General features: G+C 34.8%; 6 protein-coding genes and 1 non-coding gene across 7 annotated transcripts; 6 read left to right on the top strand and 1 right to left on the bottom strand.

Annotated features, from left to right (window-relative positions):
• Positions 1 to 1,453: 1,453 nt before the first annotated feature.
• On the top strand, positions 1,454 to 3,683 carry LOC108206809 (non-specific phospholipase C6). Its single transcript, XM_017377226.2, has 3 exons — positions 1,454 to 2,698; positions 2,940 to 3,116; positions 3,192 to 3,683. The coding sequence occupies exons 1-3, from the start codon at positions 1,600 to 1,602 to the stop codon at positions 3,491 to 3,493; spliced, it is 1,578 nt and encodes a 525-aa protein (XP_017232715.1). The 5' UTR covers positions 1,454 to 1,599; the 3' UTR covers positions 3,494 to 3,683.
• Positions 3,684 to 3,790: 107 nt separating this feature from the next.
• On the bottom strand, positions 3,791 to 3,871 carry TRNAS-UGA (transfer RNA serine (anticodon UGA)). The gene has a single exon. It is a non-coding gene; the product is annotated as a tRNA-Ser (tRNA).
• Positions 3,872 to 3,959: 88 nt separating this feature from the next.
• On the top strand, positions 3,960 to 5,623 carry LOC108205622 (thylakoid lumenal 17.9 kDa protein, chloroplastic). The gene is made up of 4 exons (XM_017375602.2): positions 3,960 to 4,337; positions 4,540 to 4,657; positions 4,735 to 4,804; positions 5,207 to 5,623. The coding sequence occupies exons 1-4, from the start codon at positions 4,018 to 4,020 to the stop codon at positions 5,425 to 5,427; spliced, it is 729 nt and encodes a 242-aa protein (XP_017231091.1). The 5' UTR covers positions 3,960 to 4,017; the 3' UTR covers positions 5,428 to 5,623.
• A 2,038-nt stretch (positions 5,624 to 7,661) lies between these two features.
• LOC108205621 (protein NUCLEAR FUSION DEFECTIVE 4-like) lies at positions 7,662 to 10,265 on the top strand. The gene is made up of 3 exons (XM_017375600.2): positions 7,662 to 8,239; positions 8,673 to 9,556; positions 9,644 to 10,265. Exons 1-3 carry the CDS (start codon positions 7,904 to 7,906, stop codon positions 10,143 to 10,145), a joined length of 1,722 nt encoding a protein of 573 aa, XP_017231089.1. The 5' UTR covers positions 7,662 to 7,903; the 3' UTR covers positions 10,146 to 10,265.
• A 2,682-nt stretch (positions 10,266 to 12,947) lies between these two features.
• LOC108207710 (nuclear transcription factor Y subunit C-2-like) lies at positions 12,948 to 13,469 on the top strand. Its single transcript, XM_017378141.1, has one exon. The coding sequence runs from the start codon at positions 12,948 to 12,950 to the stop codon at positions 13,467 to 13,469; it is 522 nt and encodes a 173-aa protein (XP_017233630.1).
• A 2,562-nt stretch (positions 13,470 to 16,031) lies between these two features.
• LOC108207708 (nuclear transcription factor Y subunit C-1) lies at positions 16,032 to 16,595 on the top strand. The gene has a single exon (XM_017378140.1). It carries the CDS (start codon positions 16,032 to 16,034, stop codon positions 16,593 to 16,595), a length of 564 nt encoding a protein of 187 aa, XP_017233629.1.
• A 3,858-nt stretch (positions 16,596 to 20,453) lies between these two features.
• Positions 20,454 to 22,751, top strand: LOC108209456 (acetolactate synthase 2, chloroplastic). Its single transcript, XM_017380368.2, has one exon. The coding sequence runs from the start codon at positions 20,585 to 20,587 to the stop codon at positions 22,529 to 22,531; it is 1,947 nt and encodes a 648-aa protein (XP_017235857.1). The 5' UTR covers positions 20,454 to 20,584; the 3' UTR covers positions 22,532 to 22,751.
• The last annotated feature ends 1,284 nt before the right edge of the window (positions 22,752 to 24,035 follow it).

The following is a 24,035-nucleotide window of genomic DNA, read 5'->3' as shown; positions in this document are numbered from 1 at the left end:
TTCATTTCTCACACTCACTATTTTAGCTTATTATTGTAAATATATATAATAGAAGTAGTAATAAAAAAGAATGAACACAAATATTCTTCTGTTTCCTTTTTGTCATTGGTGAACACAAATATTTTTGTGTATAGAATATTATCATCCTTGGGTTTGAGTTTTATTTTATATTCTCTCAATTTACCTTTACACATTCTAATATTTAAAAAATATAACTTGTACTCCTTCCGTCCCAATTTATATGTCTTGTTTGACTTTTTATGGTCAAATTGACCAAATTTTGATTGAGATTTACATATATAAAATAATTAAAATAAATTATGAAAAATATATTATTAGAATCTAAATCTATTCTATTTTAAAATGTATTTTTTCGATTTTCAAAAACATGTAAGAATAATTACTAATTACTGGTCAAAGTTTGGTCAATTTGACCACAAAAATTCAAACAAGACAGATAAATTGGGACGAAGGGAGTACTTAGTTTTTCTTTTATTGTATGAAAATGTGGATCTTTATGTTTTATATAGAAAAAATTCAATTATATAGTATATAAGTAGGTGTCTTTTATAATTTAAAATATGTGGGAAAGTCAACTGTTACAAAATATACGGGTCTGAGTAATATTTATGAGAAATATTGAAAGACATTATTGAATTATACCTTCATATTAATATTAATTATAAAAAATATAGTGAATATTTTGAAAAATTTCAATTTTGATGTAAAAACTATTATAGAATTTTTATATTGAGCCGGAAATGTTCCAATATATTCTTTCTGAAATGATACATATGGGTAACGGGCCTACACTGAACATGATCACGGGAGGGAGGACAAAAAAGACAAACGCATGATTTTAAATGGATTGCTTCCATTGATATCTCTACTGCTTCCATGGCATGGTTCCAATAACTTTTTTCTCCCATATTTTTATGTTTCGAACCTCTGGTGGTGCATTTTGCTTGTAGAACATATCCAACGTGGACTTGCAGTCCTTAAAAAAACAGAATCGCTTCGCTAAGGAAAATAGAGTATTGTAGTTCATGTAATCCTCCTGTTTTTGCTTGATTCTGGGTACATTATAAGTTCGAATTCAACTTTCGATGAGTTCCAGTTCTAGATCATATTTTTGATGCGGAAATATTGTGTACCGGACATAGCACAGAGGATGCTGCAGGAAGACCAATTTAATTTGCAAATTCCTTTGTCACACCTCACGGAAAGAAAAATATACCAAATAAATAATTCACATACCAGTTCACGAGACAAGTCTTGCAGAAACTAGTTTCACACTTTACAATTTGTCATTCTCCTTGTACTGATCTGTTCCACGCCTCCATTGCACACTGAATCAAATAAAACCAGAAGTTTCCCCACAGATACGTGTAACCTTCACTATAAATCAATGTATATACAATAACTTATAAGCTCATGTGGTGTGTGTTTGTGAATACACAGTTATGATTCCACTGGCGCTCTCTACTCCACTAGATTGATAAAGATTTTTGATGCAACTTGATAGTTTTCACCTCCTTGCCTCTCAAAACTCTTGCTTTTATAAAGAAACACTAAGAAGTCATATTAGTACATTCATCAATGGGGAGTTTCGGAAACAAAGCACCAACTTTTGCCTCAACTATCTTGCTTTTCCTTGGTTTCTTGACTGTTTTTCAAGCGACAAACCTTGTAAGTTGTACTCAGCAACCCATCAAAACTGTTGTTGTGTTGGTTTTGGAGAACAGGTCTTTTGACCATATGATTGGATGGATGAAGAATTCTATAAACCCGAAAATCAATGGTGTCACAGGACATGAATGCAACTCAGTATCAACCAATTCCACAAGCCAAGAAAAAGAATCAATCTGCTATACAAATGATGCAGAGTATGTGGATCCGGATCCAGGGCACTCTTTTGAAGATGTGGAACAACAGGTATTTGGATCAGGCTCCATTCCTTCGATGTCTGGCTTTGTTCAACAAGCACTTTCCTTGTCACTCAACCTCTCCCAAACAGTTATGAAAGGATTCAAGCCTGAAAATGTGCCAATTTACGCAGCATTAGTACGCGAGTTTGCAGTATTCGACAGGTGGTTCTCCTCAATACCAGGTCCAACTCAACCGAATAGACTCTTTGTGTACTCTGCAACTTCTCATGGATCCACCAGTCATGTGAAGACTCAGTTGGCCACAGGGTATCCGCAGCATACTATATTTGATTCAGTCTATAACAGTGGGCTGGATTTTGGGATTTACTATCAAAACATACCCACCACATTGTTCTACAAAAATTTGAGGAGATTAAAGTATATATCTAAGTTCCATCAATTTGATTGGAATTTCAAGAATGATGCAAGGAATGGGAAGCTTCCCAATTTGACCGTAATAGAGCCAAGGTACTTTGATATCGTGGGACTCCCAGCCAATGATGATCATCCATCTCATGATGTTGCTAATGGGCAGATGTTGGTGAAGGAGGTTTATGAGGCATTAAGATCAAGTCCTCAATGGAATGAGACACTGTTCATCATTACTTATGATGAGCATGGCGGATTCTATGATCATGTCCAAACTCCTTACCTTAATGTTCCTAGTCCAGATGGAAATAGAGGACCTCCACCTTCTTTCTTTAAGTTTGATCGCCTTGGGGTTCGTGTTCCAACCATCATGGTATCTCCTTGGATTAAAAAAGGAACTGGTAAGTTCCTTATCCTTTATCTAAGTATCAGCAGTACTATGTATTGTTGCTTATGTGGTCTCTTCTTGCTGCTAATATAACACCTTATCCAGTTCGACGTTTCAGTGTAGAGTTTGATCATTTTGAATTCAAATGCTCCAGCTTTTATGATATGCAATTTCAATGTATTTGCTTAGATTGAAACTTTTTTGGACTGATATTTAGTATTTACATATAGCTCAATATATTCTTATTTATGTAGTGATAAGCAGGCCAAAAGGGCCTACACCAGACTCTGAATTCGAGCACTCTTCAATTCCAGCTACCATAAAGAAAATCTTCAACCTCTCATCAGACTTTTTGACACGTAGAGATGCTTGGGCCGGTACATTTGACTACATTGTACAGGATTTATCTGTTCCAAGAACTGACTGTCCAAGTAAGCATCCACAGAACTCTCTGAGAATTTAAATAGCAAGAAACATAATAATCAACAACCTCTTGTTTGCTGCAGCTATACTACCAGATGTCGTTCCTTTAAGAACCACAGAAGCGGATGAAGAAAGAGGAGTGTCGCAATTTCAGAACGAAGTAGTACAACTGGCTGCTGTTCTTAATGGTGACCATTTCTTAAGTAGTTTTCCTGATGAAATAAGCAAAAAAATGAGTGTGAAAAAAGCTCACAGTTACGTGAGCAATGCTGTATCGAGGTTCATATCAGCAAGCAAAGAAGCTATCCAAATGGGTGCTGATGAATCTGCGATTGTAGACATGAGGGCTTCTCTCACTACAAGATCCTCAAGTCATAATCGATGAAGCAATAAGAAGACAATGTCATAGCTAGTACTTGGTTGTAGTAATGAACTCCATAACAAAGCAACCATTTATAACCTTGAAAATTGAAATCATAATTTTTACTATGAAATGTATGTTCTTATCTGAAACAACATGTGTGTAAACAATTGCGATTACTATCTTCCTAGTAAACAAATTCAAGTTCTTTCCATTGCCTTCATCTTAGTAGTATACATTTTTTTAATAACACTAATTACAGAAATACATTTGTGCGGTCGAACAAAATTACCAAAACAAAATAAAAAAGCAAAAGAAAATCGTCGACAGCAGGGTTCGAACCTGCGCGGGCGAACCCAACAGATTTCAAGTCTGTCTCCTTAACCACTCGGACATATCGACCACATTCTACTAAAACAGAAACATAACATATAAGAACGTTAAATATGTAACTGAGAACCAAGATCCTTTTGTTCAACAGCCAACCAAATGTTACATGATGCTGCCCATGAGTTCCAGCAAGAAAGAGGCAACTTAGATAAGAAACCATGAGTTTGAGTTCAAGTACTCAACTCCTCTCACCATTTCTCAAAACTTCAAAACTCAACTCATCATCATCAGTTATTACAAGCACAAGCACTTCAACTCGCCACCCTGTAGTAAATTTCTTGCCAAGTTTATTATCTCCTAATCCAAAAACACAACTTGTCTGGACCTCTAACATAATATCCATAGCTTTAGCTATCACCACTTTCACTTCACCACTACCATCTCTAGCTATCCCTTCTTTCAACTCTCCCCCACCCTCAACTCCCCCTACCACTCCTTTCTCTCAAGCCAAGAACTTGCCAACTGGTCTTGATAATGGGTATTTTTTATTATTTTTATTATTTAGCTTAATGCCTTTTGGTCATTAATTGCATGCTTATTGTTACTATTGCCAACTGGTCTTAATAATGCTTATAGTTTGCGTACATTTTACCTTCCCGGCACTTTGAGTAGTTTAGGTATGATGTGGTCTGTGATCTTTGTTGATTAAGCTTTTATTGTTTGATTAAATTTTCTGGCAGAACAATTAGAGCTTGCCCGTCGACAAACCCTAGCTGTATATCCACTAATCCTAAGTCTTCATCTTCTGCATTTCCGTGGTTGATTTCCCAGAAAACTTCCGAGGACAATCCTGCTCAGGTTGATTGTAATTGCTTAGTTTTTTTAAATTATTGAATTGTAAAGAAAATTGAAATAAATGTTTTGTGATTTTGCAGCAATTGTTTGAAGCAATTCTTGAGACTCAGAAAAATGTGAAGATTGATAATGTTGAGCACACCCCAACTGGTAATAATACAATGCATTGCTACAACTTGCTGCCAATATGTTTATATTTATGTTAACATAGCTTTAGTCTACATATTTTTGCACCTTTGGTGACTTCTTAAATCTTTTTAATATATATCAAATTTCGGTAATGTTTTTACTAGAATTTAGCATTTTCTTAAAATTTCCATGATTTTGTTTTCAAAAATCAAAAGCCAGGATTAAGGGTAAAACTTCCAAAATCTCATATGTCGGGAGTAGGGTAAAATTTGCTGTCGCGGTGCATCTCACCCTTTCCCACACAGATCAAATGATGCCTTACTTAGAAATGTTTTGCACTCCCCAACCTTACATAAACCCGGAGTTTTAAACTTGGTAGTCCTTGAGAACCAATTGTAAGTGTATACATGGAAACAAGTGCAGGTGACTATTTGCAAGCAGAGGTTGATGGAAATCTTGGTCGTGATGTTCTGGAGTTTTTGGTTAAAGGAGACGTCGTTGCTTATCGAGCTATGGCCACAAAGGTAACCTATTTATACCCTTTCACTACTGCCTTGGGAGATTCAAAGGGACAAGAAGAAAGACTGAAAAAGATTGTTGATCAGTTAGGGTGGTATGCTCCAACTCTGGAATCCATGGAATAGAGTTACTATGTTTGCACACAATGGGCACATTCTCAATGGCAATTTTTGCTAAATTACTATGAACTTTAGTTTTCTCTATATATATATGTTATTTGCACATACGATTGTGCAGTTATTTTTGGCATTGGTTGTAAATGTCTAAGAACAAGTGCTCCTTTTGGTCTTACTTCCATATTTCTACATTCTGTTTCTATAAGTTTTTCTTTATTTAGTTCTAGCAATTTCTAGCATTCCAAAAGATTTCGTGGTAATCATAGTTCATAAGCATATTTCAGATTCTGGCAAATTGGGGAATGTTTTTTGGGATCAGTTCAGTAGGGTATAATTCCAGCCATTATGTTCTAAACATCCATTCACCTAGGTTTTCAATAATCGTCCGACAAATGTAATAAACATTTAACGATACTTTTTAATTTTTGTTATACCTCAACACTTTTTGCGTACTACATTTACATGTATAATTGAATTTGTTATCTCCTGCTTTGGGTAATTGTTTGGCTGGTTGGATTTTTTTCTTATTATAGTTGCTTGCATTCATTAGAATCCCCAGCGACATTGTAAAGCTGTAATTTATCTTTTAAACCTATTAGCTAAACTTCTTGATTACTTCCCTAAGGGTGCAATGGCCAATGAGCTTGTAGGACTAGTCCTGCACAACTGAGCAAACGAGTTGTAGTTGATTCATGACTGTCAATCCTCGTTTCTTTAGTCACATCAATCTCGACCTGATAGTGTGATGAGTTGTAGGTAATTGTTCGCTCCACCTGATAGTCTGATGATCAGATGTATAATACACGGTGAGCTTCCTGTTTGGCCATTATAGTAAAAAACATTGGGGAATGTTGTTCCAGAAGGCTTGTCGCACTAAAACCGGGACTAACATATGATCCAGCGAATGACCTGTTCCCCAGTAGACTCAAAGACCAAATATTAGATGAGCTTAAAATGAAAGAAAGTAGTATAAAAAGCTTGTCCGGTCTTTGCAATTCTTTTACAATATAATGGATAATTTGCTCTTTATTCTTGTGGTTTGCCAATTTTATAAAATTTTGAGTTAGACACTCAGATTTGCATGTTATCTGATGTTCACTGCTCAAATTTGAGCAACATATCTTACAAGTCTCCATAATCGCATGTATTCTACAAATATTCTTCCATCACTGTTTGAATGGATTCCGATTCCCGTTAATTCGGAAAAGTTTGGTTTGTGCAGAAAATTCACTCAATTTTGCATTAGCTGTACCTGAAAAGATGCATCACCTTATTTTCAAGGCTAGTTTCCCTTTAAGTCTTTAACACTAATACCTCTATAATTTGCGTAAATGATCATATAGAAATAGAACTAATATACCATTACATGAGTAATCGTTTTGATCTGTTATTGGAAGCTTTTCTGGACCCTGATCTGCATATTTCCGTGTTTCTGGACCCTGATCTGTATAAAGAGGTGATCTGGACCTCTTAATTCTGCAGCAACTATCAATGCAATACAGGAAGCAAACTTCCGTGTTTCTTTGTCTTATCCGGTTACTAGGTAATATACACGCCAAATAAGAACGTTTTGTCTACCTCAACTTTATTATATGAGTGATGTATCGAAATTGTATGTCTGGGGAGATTATTCAATACAACCATCGTGGTCGAATAAGGATCATGCAGATACATTATAATATCAAGGCTGCACGTTTTTTAAAAATTATCACCACTTTAAATGAACTGCACCAAATTAATTCGGTGGCCACCAAACAACGTTGTTTTGCTTTTGACCATTAGGTTTGTCCAGCGATCCGGCCACCACACATTATTGAAAGAAATATAATGTTTGAATTTTGATGTGCTCGTATTAACTACTACTATCTGTATGCACGCTATCATATTATAATACCATCATTTAAATATGGCTAGAATCTGAAAATAATTATTCGAAAGATTTTCGTTGAAATTTGGTAATACAGACTATGCAGAGTAATAGAACTCTTACCAGAGAATCGGATACATGTAAGTATATGATTCAAACGAGATATATCGAGTACGTTTGGTTCGGAAACATGGTCCATGGAGATGAGATATGAGGACGCTGTTCCTAGACATGTTGGAAATGTGCTAAAAAAATCAAAATATTAAAAGCTCGACAAGAACGGTCCTTAAATATAAAAGTTTGTTTTTTTGTATCCGTCCTGAAATGACAATACTTTAATTTCCTTAATACGGATCAGTTAGAAGTAGTGGCGCAGGTCTGTAATAGAAAAGCAGTGGTAGTTGAAAGTTTGTGCCTGGATATTATGACAGCCCGATGTGATCTACTCATCGTGATCCTGTATTAATATTTTTTCTAGATAAATAATTATGTATATGATAGCAGAAGCCAACTTGCATTTTTGTATAAACTAGAAATGTCAAATGTATAAATAACTAGGATTCAACTAAATCAAACACTAAGTGATTTTAGTTACAGTCTTAGTACAGAATCACCAGGATGGTGGAGTCAGGACTCAAACTGAGGGAGTTTCTGGATAACAGATGGCTAGTTTTTGTTGCTTCAATGTGGGTTCAGTCCTGTTCTGGAATTGGCTACTTGTTCGGAAGCTTATCGCCTATTATCAAGAAGACGATGGGCTATAATCAGCGACAAATAGCTATTTTGGGCATAGCTAAGGACTTGGGGGATGCAATTGGGTATGTTGCAGGTACTTTGTCTGAGATTTTGCCCATCTGGGCAGTTCTTGCTATTGGTGTGGTTCAAAACTTTGTTGGCTATGGTCTAGTTGGGCTTATTGTCAGTCAAATCTTGCCTACTGCTCCTTTATGGGTTGTAAGTTTGTTCTCTGATCTCTTTTACTATATAGTTTACACAGTACTAAATCAAATGCTCGGTACTTTCTTCTTATCTTATGATTGTAGATTACCTGATTCTTGCAACTCAGATGTACAAGGTAGCATAGATTGAAGTTAGTGTCTTACCCTTGATAAACAGAAAGAAGTAAGCTAAGATTATGAGCCTGAATAGGAATATTTACGCTGTTTAAATGTTTTTATATCTATGCACAGAACATAGATAGGGTAAAATAGGCCATTAATTAGAAGTACATCTAGTAACAGAACAAACTCTGTTCTTTATGCAGTTACCTTTACCAGCATTTGTAATTTATATGTGCATGTACGTCGCTATTTAAAAGGATTCAGAGTAAATCATAGTTAGATATATGCAACAACCGTGTCTTTAAAAACTTCCAACTTTGTTGCAGCTGTGCATTTTGATATTTGTGGGAACAAATGGCGAAACCTACTTTAATACTGGATCGCTAGTTACCTGTATCCAGAACTTTCCTGAATACCGTGGCCCTATAGTAGGCATACTGAAAGGATTTGCAGGGTTAAGTGGCGCAATTATGACCCAGATTTATATCATGATTAACCTTCCAAATGAGGCAGCATTGATTTTCGTGGTTGCAGTCGGGCCATCCATGGTGATCACTGCTCTGATGTTCATTCTAAAACCTGTGGGAGGTCAACGTCAAGTCAGGCCATCAGATAACGCCAACTTTGCATTTGTTTACAGTGTTTGCCTTGTCCTAGCTGCATATCTATTGGGAGTTTTGCTGCTTCAGGATTTAGTAAATTTGAATGAGAACATAATCACAGTAATGTCAGTTGGACTGATCTTTATCATATTGCTTCCTATCGTGATTCCTGTTCTTTTAGTTTTTACCTCAAAACCGATATCTTCAGCAGAGGAGAGCCTCCTTCCCGCCCCTGAGAGCCAACCATCTATTAGTTCTGAACAAAGTCAAACTAAAGATATGGGAGCCTCAGAAATAGATTCACTTCTAGAAGTGGAGAGGCAAAAAAGAATTATTCATTCTGCAGGAGCTGTAAGTGTCCATCAGAAAAAGGCTCCAAGCATAGGAGAAGACTTCACATTGACACAGGCATTTAAAACGGCAGATTTTTGGCTTGTTTTTATTTCCCTGGTACTGGCTTCTGGTTCTGGTATGACAGTTATTGATAATTTAGGTCAGATGTCTCAATCTTTAGGATACGAAAATACCCATGTATTTGTTTCCATGATTAGCATTTGGAATTTTCTCGGACGTGTTGCTGGAGGTTACTTCTCTGAAATTGTCGTAAGGTATTGATGTTATATAATTTTCATCTCCCATGCATTTTTTTTAAATACTTATTTCAGTTTCCTCACCTTGTTTTCTTTCTTTGCCAGAAAATATGCCTACCCAAGACCAGTAGCAATGGCTGTGGTTCAAGTCCTGATGGCAATCGCTCTCTGCTTCTACAGCCTGGGTCTTCCGGGAGCAATTTATGTTGTGTCTGTGCTGATGGGACTTGGCTATGGCGCACACTGGGCAATTGTGCCTGCAGCAGCTTCAGAACTGTTTGGATTAAAAAGTTTCGGAGCCTTGTACAATTTTTTAACATTGTCAAGCCCAGCAGGTTCTTTATTCTTTTCCGGTGTGATTGCTGCTGGTATATACGACTCTGAAGCTAAAAAACAAGCTTCTATCATACCGTCACAAAATCTGGAGCATATGCTCAGAATGCCTCTAGGTGAGGAGGAGTCACTAAATTGTTATGGCACCATATGCTACTCTATCACATGTGGTATATTGACAGTACTTTGCCTGATTGCATCTGTGTTAAGTTTGATAGTTGTGTATCGAACTAAGAAAGTTTATGCTAAACTTTATGGAAACTCTAGACAGTAAGAAGTGGAACATATCAGATGCTTGATGTTGAACTTCAACTGTTTTGGGGTTCATTTTTGTTACATTGTAAACAGCTACTTATTTCTTGTGTTCAGGATGAAGGGTTATTACTTTTTATTCCTTTTCAAATGTTTGATTATAAAATTTTTAATACATACCCACTTGACGATGCAAAGAGATTTTTAGTTACTATTATTTAATTGTGTAGCCAACAGATTTCCAACTTCAAAATAGCATCGAGCGTTTTTACCTAAATTTCTGGAAACATTACTTCGGTTAGATGAAGATATATTTCTTTTACGAAAAGAAGCCATTCTTCTTGAATACTTATTGTACTTTGGTGCAACTTGTACTCATCCAACTGTTCTGACAAATAAATATTAGAAAAAAAAAATCATGCACTGCACACAAACTAAAACCAGACTGAAACCGAGAAGCTCCTTGGCATCGGTGAGCACTGCTACATGCACAAAATTGAGTATAAAATTTTGCACAAAATAAGATGACAATTGAGATGAGATGTTTTAATTGATGCTATTTATATGAACATGTGAGATCCATTCCAATCAAAACTTAACAAATGTCATTTGTGAATTTTGTATCCAATCCTGTGCATGAAACATTTTCCTTAATATTATTGCACTTGAAAAAATAATCCAGCAAGCATGTCTTCAAACAACCCTCAAAAACCAACACAACAATTTTGTGAAGTTGACGAATCATCATCAGATCAAATGAATCAACCGGTGCCATTGCTCAACAAGAGAAATATTCGCTTGATGGTTACTGGAAATAGCAGTGCCAACATATGGCCGCAACAGACCATGACTTGAAGAAACAAGAATTTCCTTTGTCATGAATTAGGAAGATGATGAAGGCTGATGAGGATGTTATAATGGTGTCCCCAGACGCCCCAACTCTCTCAGCTAAGGCTTGTGAGTTCTATATTCAACAACTCACCATCAAGTCCTGGCTTCGTGCTGAGCATTGTGGACGTCGCAACCTTGGTAAGGATGACATTCATTAATAATGAACCGATTTAGAGGGTTGATATATGCATTCACTTTTTAATTATGAAACATAATAAAAGGAAAAGCTGGGTCTATAACATACATTATAGTAGCAAAAATGTGCCCCAAACTACCAAAACCGGAGCTAGTGATGATCAGAAAGGTAGTACTATATATCAATGTGACATGCATGGGGTAATTATCGAAGCGAAAAGATAAGTGTATCGCTATTCGCTAGATAAATAGTAGATCAATATAGTACTGGTCATAGAAATCACCAATTTACAAGTGACAAGGGCTTAAACTGAAATTTTTAATAGAATATTGGAAGAATGGATCATTGCCGTTTGGAAGTCGGAAGAAGGATAAATGCAGTGATATGTTTAGAAAACGCAACCACGAGAGATATATATATTCTGGACAAGAGGGTGTCATTCTCATCACTCGTGACTATGTATGGCCTACCATGTCAGGGAGAAAATTTAAGTTTCAGACCTGTTGGATCTATTCAGGTTGTGAAGAGTGATGAAGACTGAGTTCCACTTATGTGTCATCCCCATATTCTCACAGAGAAATCAGTGAAAATACCTCTTTCACACGAGAATTTTGCAAGTTTACGTTCTCAGAAATTTCATTATACTTGTAGTTATTCTATTTCATTTTTTAACATCAAGAATGATTTACTTAACAATTCTTTAAACAAAAGGGGTTTTAACTATCAGACAAAATTAATTGTTGGAAACTGACACATCGTCATAAAAAATGCTGTTATAGAAATCGACAATATTGTTAATAATTTTTTAAATATTTACATATTTGAATTATAATATAAAAATAATAATTTTAATAAACTTTGATAATAAAATGTATGAGAGTAAAAATTTAAAAATAATATTTTTCAGAAAACATGATGGGGCCTACTTTTTCTCTGCTTTTTCTCACCCTCCCTGCTTTTTTTCAAAACTCGTATTTTTAAAAGGTGTATTTGGATTTAGCCAGCAGTTTTAGCTATAAACTGTTGTAAGAGTAATGCCAAAAACAACCTCATCAATTTTAAAAACTTAAAATTAAAAGAGGTTGAGCGTTACAAATTAGAAACCGTCTTAGAGATAACATTGAGTATTTAGATATGATTACATATATATTAATTTCCTGAGAATTTATGGTTTTGCACTTACTGATTGCATATAATTATATAAAAATGCTACCTACCTGCTCTCAAATTTTTCCCAATGATTGGTTTACACATCAGCGGCCCTATTAAAATTAGTTAACAAAATTTGGATACGTATAGCACTACTCGTAATTATAAAAAATTACTCTCTCTCCGTCCCCTATATCTGTCCATTCTAATTTTTGATCAATTAAATTAATTATACGTTAACTGAAATTTACATGTATTATATAATTAAAAATAATTATAAAAATTATATCGTTAGAAAGTATATTTTATTTATTTTAATATGCAACTTTCGAATTTTAAAAATAATGAATAAATAATTTGTAATATTTAATTAGAAATTAGTCAATTGTACTCCTCAAAATCAAAATCAAAATGATGTATCAAAATTGTGATCATGCGGCAGAATTTATCATTATAGATTTCGAGTGATCTTCGGTTGGAATTTATTGTTGATCATCTACAAACAAAATTTTAATTGTCAATTAATTGGCGAGGGGGTCCCATGGGCCATGGCCCGCAGATTTCCTACTTAAAAACCTTATATGTACCATGCACCCGGCACAAACTAAAACCATTGAGAAGCTCATTTGTATTATTACACCCAGCATTATGGCTTCAAACATCAACCCTCAAAACCCACCACAACAAATCTCTGAAGTTGACAAATCCTCATCAGGTAAAATGAATCAACGCAACCCCTTTAATGCGATGGCTCAACAACAGAAATATCTGCTTGATCGTTACTGGAATTACCAGATGCAACAGATCATGGGTGCCACAGAAGCTGAAGTCAGGAAACCTGCAATTCCTTTGGCACGAATTAAGAAGATCATGAGGGCTGATGCGGATGTTAAGATGATATCCGCAGAAGTTCCCCTGATCTTCTCTAAGGCTTGCGAGTTCTTTGTTCAGGAACTCACCATCAAGTCCTGGCCTCGTGCTGAGTATCATGGACGTCGAACCCTCCGTAAGGAGGACATTGCTGAGGCCCTTGGATCTGAACCGATGTGCTATGAGTTTCTCTTTGATTCGGTAGGTATTCCACGGGAAGGTGGCGATGAGAATGAGATGAATGATGGTGATGGTGGGCTTGGGGATGAGATGGATGTTGATGATGGAGCCGCTAATTAGTATTGCGGCTGATTTGTACTCTCCTTGATTTCTTTGATTTGTGATCAAATCATGGGTAGAAAGGGGTTTACTTTTTATTTATAATCTTGTGTTTGTCGAGCCTGTTGCTCAATAAGCCCTTAGGGCATTGTGTGTGTTATGTTTCGAGTCTTTTGTGTAATCTTAGGTTGGATGTATTGTTGGACATCAACCTTTGTGTGATGCCTCTTCTTCGTTTGCAAGAGGGCTTATTGTACCATAAATAAAATCTTTCTTTATTATAAAAGATATATAGCTAGATGGGGAGTAATGAATTAAAACAAAACAAAACAAAAAAATCTTATTAATTTGAAATGATCTCTACATTTCAGAGTTCTAATATATTGGAGATTCACGGGCTGATGCCATTCCAATTGTATATATCTATGTGTCCAATAATAATGAATTATTAGTGTATCGTCTCCTCTCTTTACAGTATTTCAATTTCTCTTATTTGTCTTTCCAAATGAAATGAATTTCCATTCGTCTTGCATTCTCATAATCTCATCAACTATCTCCAGATTCTGAACAACTGGCTAGGTGATAATTAGTGCAACAATCACACAATCAAAAGCAATACATCAATGATCAGTGTAATTCAGATGTTATTCAATACAAGAATTACAATATTGGATCCCGATACGATCATTGACATAAGCATTTTTAGTGTATTCAATAAAATGGATGCTTTTTAATAACTATAATGGCATTATGGTTTTTGGATTTTACAGGTAGATCGATTGTTTTTTAATTAATTTCTATATTTGTTGGGATAAAACTAAAATCTTGTTGATCTCTACTAAATTTTATTTCATGTGAAAATTTCCTTAGAGTTAGAATTATATAAAATTAGAATTCACAAAGTAGTATTAATATATTAATATTTTAAATCTAAATGATAGTTTTGATCTACTAAAATTTTATTAATTACCACATGGGATTAAATGTCTAAATCAATAATAAGCAACTACAATAAGTATTTTATTCGGTTATTTTTATTGAAAAAATTATATATATTAGGAAAATGATGAGATATTTTTTATGTTTTAATTATTTTAAATAATTATAGTTTAAAAAATAACTCAAAATCATTGATCACCTTCTTGCTTTGAATGATTTAATTATAATTTTATGTTACATATTTATACAATTTCATACCATCATAAATATTATATAATTTGAAGTTGTTTTAATTTTAGCTTTAAGAAATGAATTTTTGTATATATCTATATTAAATTATAAGAAACGAGTTTGCCCTTATTTTTAGTTACCATTATAATCTTATTTTTTAAAATTTTCAGTATGAACAGTTGGTTAAAATAAAAAATTATACAAATGTCTAAGATTTAATTTCCAATAACATATTAAATTTTAATCTTTATAATATTTATTTTAAATATATTAATAAATACAATATCTTAATATTTATATTATACCATATTTTAAAATTACAAAAAGTAATAATTAAGAATTGCAATGTATAAATCGTTTAAAGGCATTAGTATATATATGCATAGGGAACACTATTAATTCATTGTGTATGTGTGTGTATAATCATATATCATAATATTTTTGACAAAAATGATATTTTAAGATATATTATTGATAATTAGCTACCGTTAAATATAAATTAATGCAAGCTCATAGTACGTCCATATAATATACCAGCCTACATCTTTTATATAAATATAATTAATTATTAATCTTATGAGAAATATTTATTAAAGATACACAAGGTGTCGTCAAAATTTGTTAAATTTTTTGTGCTCATTTCAAAATCAAGTTAAAAATTGAGCTGTCACACAGAGATTGAGATTACACATTACTCATGCAATTGACCGTTATACATTCTTATGTATGAATGCGCAGAAGAGATTAAGCGTTACAGATGAAAACTGTTAAGATCATTTTTATAAGTTAGGTGAGTGGCGGATATGATTAAATTTAAGGTCAGTAATATGATTAACTGATTGTTAAGATCATTTTTATGAGTTAGGTGAGCGGTGGATATAATTAAATTTAAGGTCAGTAATATGATTGTATTCAATCATAGATACAAAACTATGTAAACAATCAAGATATGTGATTTTTCTATCTTAAATTGAAATATGCAATTATATAGTTAATTTATATATTAGGCATATAAAAAGATTAGGCAAGAAATATTAAGGTATTTTTGTTGAAAGGTATGCATTTAAAAAAAATTCTAATTTTTTCTAAACTTAGTGATTCTTTCAAATACAACGATTTACATGAATAACATAATTATTTAGGAGTAAACTTAACTATGCTCCGTGAATATACAAGAGACTAAAGATAAATATAAACTAGCTCCTATTTATTCTAACTCACAAATAATATTCATAACTATTCACTGATGACAACTGAATTAGTTAAGGAAATTGTAGTTGCCATTGAATTGCAAAATTACAAGAGTAGCATTTAGGGGAGAGGGGTTGGCTGTGGCCAACACCGATTATATAAACTGAACATGGACTTCACAGAAACTAAAGATAAGAAGGTCGTCCTTGGTTTCCGGCATACATGGCTTCAAACAACCCTCCAACACCACCACAACAAGTCAATGAAGTCAATACTATTGCCCAACAACAAAAGTATCAACTTGATCATTACTGGAATAAGCAGCGCCAACAGATGGATGTAACAGATCATGACTTCAAGAAACATGAATTTCCTTTGTCACGAATCAAAAAGATCATGAAGTTCGACCAGGATGTTGAAATGGTGGCCACAGAAGCTCCAGTCCTCTTAGCTAAAGCTTGTGAGTTCTTTATTCAAGAACTCACCATCAAGTCCTGGCCTCCTGCTGAGCATTCTGGACGTCGAACCCTTCGTAAGAATGACATAGTTGAGGCGATCAATGGAACGGACTCTTACAAGTTTCTGTTTGATTATCGTCATGATGGACCGGCGGCTGGTGGAAGCAGCTCCATGTTTTCCTCTCATGCAGATCCTGAGCCAGTGGCTTCGTCGTCTTCTGTGCCTCCGCCTGTTCAGACGTGGATTAGGAATGGCCATGATGAGAATGAGATGAATGTCGACGATGAGAATGAGAATGAGGATGAGATGATTGATGCAGCTAATTAAGTAGGGCCATGATGTGTGCTTTCCCTGGTTTGATTCTCAGCCTATCATGGTTGGGGACTTACCTAATTAAAACTGATTAAGCAATTTTATATGTTTCGATATGAAGAGCCTGTTGCTCAATAAGCCTCAGGGCATAGTTTGTGTCAAGTCTTGGGTCGTTTCTGTGGTGTCTTTGTGTGTTCCTAGCCTCCTAGGTCGGGATGTGTTGATGGGCTTTCTAGCCTTGTATGGTGCCTCTTTCAAGGGGCTTGTTCAACTATTAAATTATTAATAAATAATAAAAGTCTAGCTTATGATAGTGTGTATTTTCAAATATTTAAGTTCTTAAAATTTTATGTATAATGTCTTTTATATTTTTCATAATTTAAAAATATAATATAACATAATTGTTGAGATTTAACATTTACTCATATCAATAAAAGTCATATAACAAAAATTAAAATAAATTAGTAATTTTATATTTAAACAGATTTACCAGAATTAACTTCATAGAACAAAGATTTCCTAAAATAAAAATCTAAATAAATTAGTTATATAAGTGGCATAACTAGAATTTCAAAGAACAAAGATTTTCTTTTATTATATAATATTTTTAAGCGATCTTGAGTTTTTCTTCGTTTAATGAGGTATGCATTGTTCATATTACAAATATTCTTAGCAAAGTGCTGTTTCTTAGTTGTAAAATACAAATCAATGTACTTGCATGATAAATGTTTGTATGTATGGAAATGATGCCTAATTACAAGTATTGATGTTAAGATGACGTACAATTGTGAAAATTTATGTGATTGAATAATTAGTTCTATTTTAACAAAAGCATATCCTACGATAAATTTTATTACTAGTTGGAATGATGATATCCATCACTTAATTATAATTTGGTGCAGTTGTAATTTGCTGAGTATGGTTCTAAAATAAATATTATACTAGTTTTCTTGCAATAAGTTTCATTGTTAGTTACAATAAAAATCTATCATTTAATTATTTTTGTCATAAATCCATCATTTAATTTAGTGTAGTTATATTTGCTAAATACGCTGTTGCAATAATATTGTACTAGTGTGAGAAGTTTATGCCAGAGTACAATTATCTCCAATGATGCTAGTGAAGGATTTAAATTATGTGTCTAGATCATAATTATATTTGTGTTCGTATTTTACAGTGATGAATCTATCTTGTATGTTTATTGACATATTAAAATTTTAAGTAATTTTTTTTTTCAACATATAAATTTTGAAGTGGTGTATCTTAGATTGATGATTATAATGTATAATGTTGAATTTGTGAGAGTTATCGGTCAAGCTCTTTTCAAATATTTTCTCTTTACATGAGTTTCAATAACCCGAAATGTATTCTAAAATTGATCATTATATTACGTAAGGTGTCTATAATCATGTACACGTTGATAAAAAAATATAGATTAGTTTACTTATCAAAAAATAATAGTTACTTTATTCATACCCCTTTTGAGAGCATATACAACAAGTTAATCAATAATTATTTGATTATCTTTCTTAGTTATATGTTGCATTTTAAGTATGACAGATCAGTTTGATGTTGATTCTTCATTCACCTCGAAGTGTCACACTTTTGTCTCATATCTCTTGACCGCGGTTATAGATTTTGAAAATTTGTTACAAGTCACATATGTGCAATTCGAAACCGCAATTCGAAACCCACTACTCATATTGTCTAGTTTGACAAAAAAATCCAAAACAATAATTATATTTTCTTCATCTCTGTAACATTAGATTCATTCCGCACAATATGTTATCAATACTTGATGAATCTGCTATCAAGTCATTCATTTATGTTGTCAACATTGTAGACCTTATCCTCACAGTTTTAGGCATTCGTATTGTATTGTATATATTGTGGAGAAGTCTGTATTGTGATCGTTGTATATTTAGTGCTAATAATTGAGTAACAATATCTTTGACACTATTATTATGATACTATCAAATATCGTGCTTGAACAAATAAATGAACTTCTGCTTATGACTCATGAGACCAACTTTTCAAATATGTTAACAAATTAAGTTACAAACAACCTATTAAGACATGATCAATACATACTAATTAGCTTCTTAGACTAAGTAATTTTATAATAAGTTGTCATTTTACAATGACCTAAGAATTGGAAAACGATAAATAATTAATGTGTAATTGAGTAGGCGGTCCATGGTTCACAACAAGATTATTTTTATCCATATAAGGAACAAAATGTATATACACGAATATATAACAATATATTTATAATTTATATTAAACTGTATAATAACAAGTCTATCTTCAAAATAATCCATATCTAGAACGTGAGATGAATATAATTTTTTCCTTCACAAACTATAATATAATGATAAAGAAGTAAAGAACTTTAAAGAAAACTCTAAATTTGTGCGATAAGAATATTGAAAGCACGTAAATGTAACTAATATGCTATAATAATGGAATATATAATGATTAAGTTTTTTATTAAATTTGTGTGATAAATAATACACATAATTGGCTTGTATTTATGATTAAGTTTTTTTTATTAAATTATATAAATATTTTAGGTTTGAATATTGGATAGAAAGTAGATGGATAGTTGTCTTTAATACACCGTCTTAAATAGTTTTTATCCTATATTTTTGTGTAAAGTACGATCCGGCTTGATAAAAAATCGGTCCTAATCTAATACGAGTAGTGTAGTTAAACCACTACCAAAATAAAATAAAATTTGATTATTGTCATTATGTATTTGTTTATTCATATACACACATATTAGAAATAAAAAAATATTTTATGCATATATATGGGGTTACCTATTATAAATAAATAAATTTTTTAAAACAAATATAAATATCAGTTAAGAACAGTGTTGTAAAAAGCGGGAATCGGACTTAATCGGTGAAGTCACGGAACAAGGATTAATCAGTGATGAATTGAATTGATCGGGGATTAATCGGATTATTCAGTAATTAATCGGAGATTTAATCAGTTCGACGAGTTACGGAAATTAATCGTGATTCCAATAAAACTTCTTTGGCATTTGTTTTTCCGGATCTAAGGATTCAAAACCTTTTCCGATTTGGCCTTCTTTTCTTAGATTTCAATTCCACGGAACTACGGATTTCTCGTTCTTCCCGGTGCTTTTATCCTTGAAAGTGGCCCGAGTTATCGTGTTTCTGTGAGTTTTGTTCCCCAGATCTAAGATTGACTTGGTTTAGCCAATATTTCATTTACGCATTTGGTTGTTAGGTTATCACGTTTGGTTTGGTTTTTTGTTGTCTCACCGTTTGTGTGAGTTTTGTTATTTTCTCACCGTTTGTGTGAGTATGATGTTTGATTTAGTAATAGAAATTGTCAAGGGATTGCATTCTCAGTCGATAGCTCAAACTGTTTGTGACGGAAGCGAAAGTGGCGAAGTTTGTGTAGATATCATCTTCAACAAATCACGTGATTTTATCTCCAAGATGAATGGATTAATCAGTGATTGTTTCTGTATTTTGTTTGTTCGACGCGACTGTTTATGTAGATGCCGTATGGCTTTTTATTATTGAATTAACTCATTTATCAAAAAAAAAAAAAAAGAATCTGTAACGAAAACAGATTTATATTAGTCGCCCCTCCTTTTAATCAATTTAAAAATGCGGCCCAATTCAACCTGAAGACTTGATCCAACTTACAAATTTTGTAAAAACTCCGGCCAAAATCAAAACTCTGCCCGGAATTTCATTAAAAACCCGGCCTTCTAGAACCCGGCCCGAAGAGCCTTCTGTGACTCTAATAAGTAGTCCGATTAAGCTTTTTTTAGTCCCTAGGGTCTTTATTCGGAAAATAAAAGTATTGCATAAGGGTCAAATTAAGCAACCCACAGTCTCTACTACGACACTCACTCAGTCACATCCCCTTCATTTCCTCATCTAACAACCATCCAACCCTATTATAAGCACACAAAAACAAAATAAACCATTTTATTTTTCTCCTTTCTTCAGCTTTCAACAATGGCGGCCACAGCTCTGAAACCCTCAATCGCCAAACCTCCGCCCTCTCTCTTCCCCAAATCTCCACAACCCTTTTCAAGATTCAGCCTTCCGATCAGACCCCCGTCGCAATTTCACCGCCCCGCCACCCTCCGCATCACAAATGTCCTCTCCAAACCCACCCCCACCACCACCACAACCGCCCCTCAACAATTTATCTCCAGATTCTCCTCCGACGAGCCTCGAAAGGGCTCCGACGTGCTCGTCGAAGCCCTGGAACGCGAAGGCGTGGAGCACGTCTTCGCGTACCCCGGTGGCGCCTCCATGGAGATTCACCAGGCTTTAACTCGCTCTCAGACCATTCAGAATATTCTTCCCAGGCATGAACAGGGCGGGATTTTCGCTGCTGAGGGGTATGCTCGTGCCACCGGGCGCCCTGGAATCTGTATTGCAACTTCAGGGCCTGGAGCTACTAATTTGGTTAGTGGCCTTGCTGATGCGCTTCTTGATAGTACTCCGCTTGTCGCGATTACGGGGCAAGTGCCAAGGAGGATGATTGGGACTGATGCATTTCAGGAAACTCCTATTGTTGAGGTAACCAGGTCTATTACTAAGCATAATTATCTTGTTTTGGATGTTGAGGATATTCCTAGGATTGTTAAAGAGGCTTTCTTTTTAGCTACTTCGGGGAGGCCGGGGCCTGTTTTGATTGATATTCCTAAGGATATTCAGCAACAGTTGGTTGTGCCTGATTGGGATCAACCTATGAGGTTGCCTGGTTATTTGTCTAGGTTGCCTAAGTTTCCGAATATAGGGATTTTAGAGCAGATTGTTAGGTTAATTTCCGAGTCTAAGAAGCCTGTTTTGTATGTTGGTGGAGGGTGTTTGAATAGTGGGGATGAGTTGAAGAGGTTTGTGGAACTTACTGGGATTCCGGTGGCTAGTACTTTGATGGGGCTAGGAGCTTATCCATGTTCGGATGATCTGTCGCTTCAAATGCTGGGAATGCATGGTACTGTTTATGCTAATTATGCAGTGGATAAGAGTGATTTGTTGCTTGCTTTTGGGGTGAGGTTTGATGATCGTGTGACGGGAAAGCTTGAAGCTTTTGCTAGCCGGGCGAAGATTGTTCACATTGATATTGATTCTGCAGAGATAGGGAAGAATAAGACACCTCATGTGTCGGTCTGCACAGATATGAAATTGGCTTTGGAGGGTTTGAATAAAATTTTGGAGAGTAAAAGAGGAAGCTTGAAGGCGGATTTCTCATCTTGGAGGGAGGAATTAAAGGAGCAGAAAACGAATAATCCTCTGGTTTTTAAGACTTTTGGTGAAGCTATTCCTCCACAGTACGCAATTCAGGTTCTTGATGAGCTGACAAATGGGGAGGCCATTATAAGTACTGGTGTTGGGCAACATCAGATGTGGGCGGCTCAATATTACAAGTATAATAGGCCTCGTCAGTGGTTGACATCAGGTGGTTTAGGGGCTATGGGTTTCGGTTTGCCTGCTGCAATCGGAGCTGCTGTTGGAAGACCTGATTGTGTTGTTGTCGACATCGACGGGGATGGAAGTTTTATGATGAATGTCCAAGAGTTGGCAACAATAAGGGCATCAAAACTTCCTATTAAGATTTTGTTGTTAAATAATCAACATTTAGGTATGGTTGTACAATGGGAAGATCGGTTCTACAAGGCTAACAGAGCGCATACTTACTTGGGTGACCCAGCAAATGAATCAGAGATATTTCCTAATATGTTGAAGTTTGCAGAAGCTTGTAATATAAAAGCTGCTCGTGTAACAAAGGTAGGTGACCTTAGGGCTGCCATCCAAAAGATGCTGGATTATCCAGGGCCATATCTGTTAGATGTTATAGTGCCACATCAAGAGCATGTGCTACCTATGATCCCCAGTGGCGGAGCATTTAAGGATGTTATTACTGAGGGCGATGGGAGATCATCTTACTGAGCTCAAGTCACAACTTAGCTTGTTTTAGGTACTATACATTGTATCAGCTCTCTTTGTAATGTTATGTTATCGACAGACCAGTTACACTTTTTTCGTAAAAGAATGAGTTGAGTTTTGTTTTGGTTGTGCAATTCTGCCAACTGAACCCTTTTTACAATGTTCTGAAGAATTCTGTAAGAAGTGTTCATATATATAAAATAAGTTGGTGGTTTTCTTTTAATCATGTACCGTCAAGAATTTGTTATACTAGATATCTTTCAAGTTTATCCTTCAAACCAAAGTAAGCATACATAATCCATCCATGCAAGAAGATGATCTAAGCAAAACACTTTCTAGATTGTATTTGATGCAAATTTCTTTGCTGAAAGCAGGGTCTCGAATTTTGACTACTGACTAGAATACTGTTTTACGGGGCAGCCTATATCTGACAAAATTGCCAGCCAGGAACTACAAAGCATGTTTAGTATGTGAGTTTAAGAGTTTTCGAAAGAAAGTCAGCCAATGCACAGGTTACCATCTACGGTCTTAACTTGAACTAGTGTAGGCCGGAGAGATTAAATTTCTGGCCCCAAATTGAAGGATTCAGTCTTGTTATGAACAGGGTGAACCTGTGTTTAGACAGGTGTAAGATTATTACTCTTCAAGTTGGGAGCTGCTATCAGATATGCTTTAACTGAAATTCCTGTATAAAAAGATCTCCTGATCAGAAGGTAGGTAATGTTTAAAGGGTGAGGACAAGTATTCTCAGGTCTGCACAAAAATCTGTCTGTGCAGCGCAAAGTCCCGTCGATTCTCCTCCACAATTAGTGAAATGGCATCAAGCAAAACTTGCAAGAAGCTCCTCTGGGTTATACACTCAATGCATTGTGTATCAGGTATCACATACATCAGGTGGACACGAAAATGGACCCCATGGAGTGTGCTTGCTCTTCCTGCTGTAGGACTAGCTGCTTGCTCTTCCTGCTGTAGGACTGGCTGACTTGTAAGTTGTAATCTAGCCTAGTTTCAGGTGTTGCAATCACTTCTTCATTCCTTGTGATCTTTAAATTCCCTTGTGTAATCATCTCATTCCTTGATGACTGTCATGAAGTGATTTTCTTGAAAGGACTAGTCTCCCAAACTGACATTGGATCCGCGTAGTATCAAGTGGGATAGCAAGCTACTCCTCGTCAGGTAGTCCACACTGTTTCAAAACATTATTGCTGGCTTGAATATCAGGTATATTGACGAAACTTTCTTACAAGGTAATCCTTTGTGAAATGTCTCGAGGTATTTTAATAGAGCAGAATTTAATAGCAAATCAAAATTTTCGCTTCGAGCCTAATAAAATTTGATCAAAGAAAGAACATAAGCCTGTAAAACAAATTCGAATCTGAGCACGGGTCGCTCAGAATAGGAGCCGCTCAGGAGCATGGCTCGCTCAAAATAGGAGCCGGTTTAGCAGAGTTTAAAATTGTGAGTTTTAAATTAACAAGAATAAAAGTTTGTGAATAGTTTTTATCAT

This window comes from Daucus carota, chromosome 2 (assembly GCF_001625215.2).
Source record: "Daucus carota subsp. sativus chromosome 2, DH1 v3.0, whole genome shotgun sequence".
Lineage (NCBI taxonomy): Eukaryota > Viridiplantae > Streptophyta > Magnoliopsida > Apiales > Apiaceae > Daucus > Daucus carota.
The sequence above is the reverse complement of the archived record's forward strand: the minus strand, read 5'-3'. Positions and strand labels throughout refer to the sequence as shown.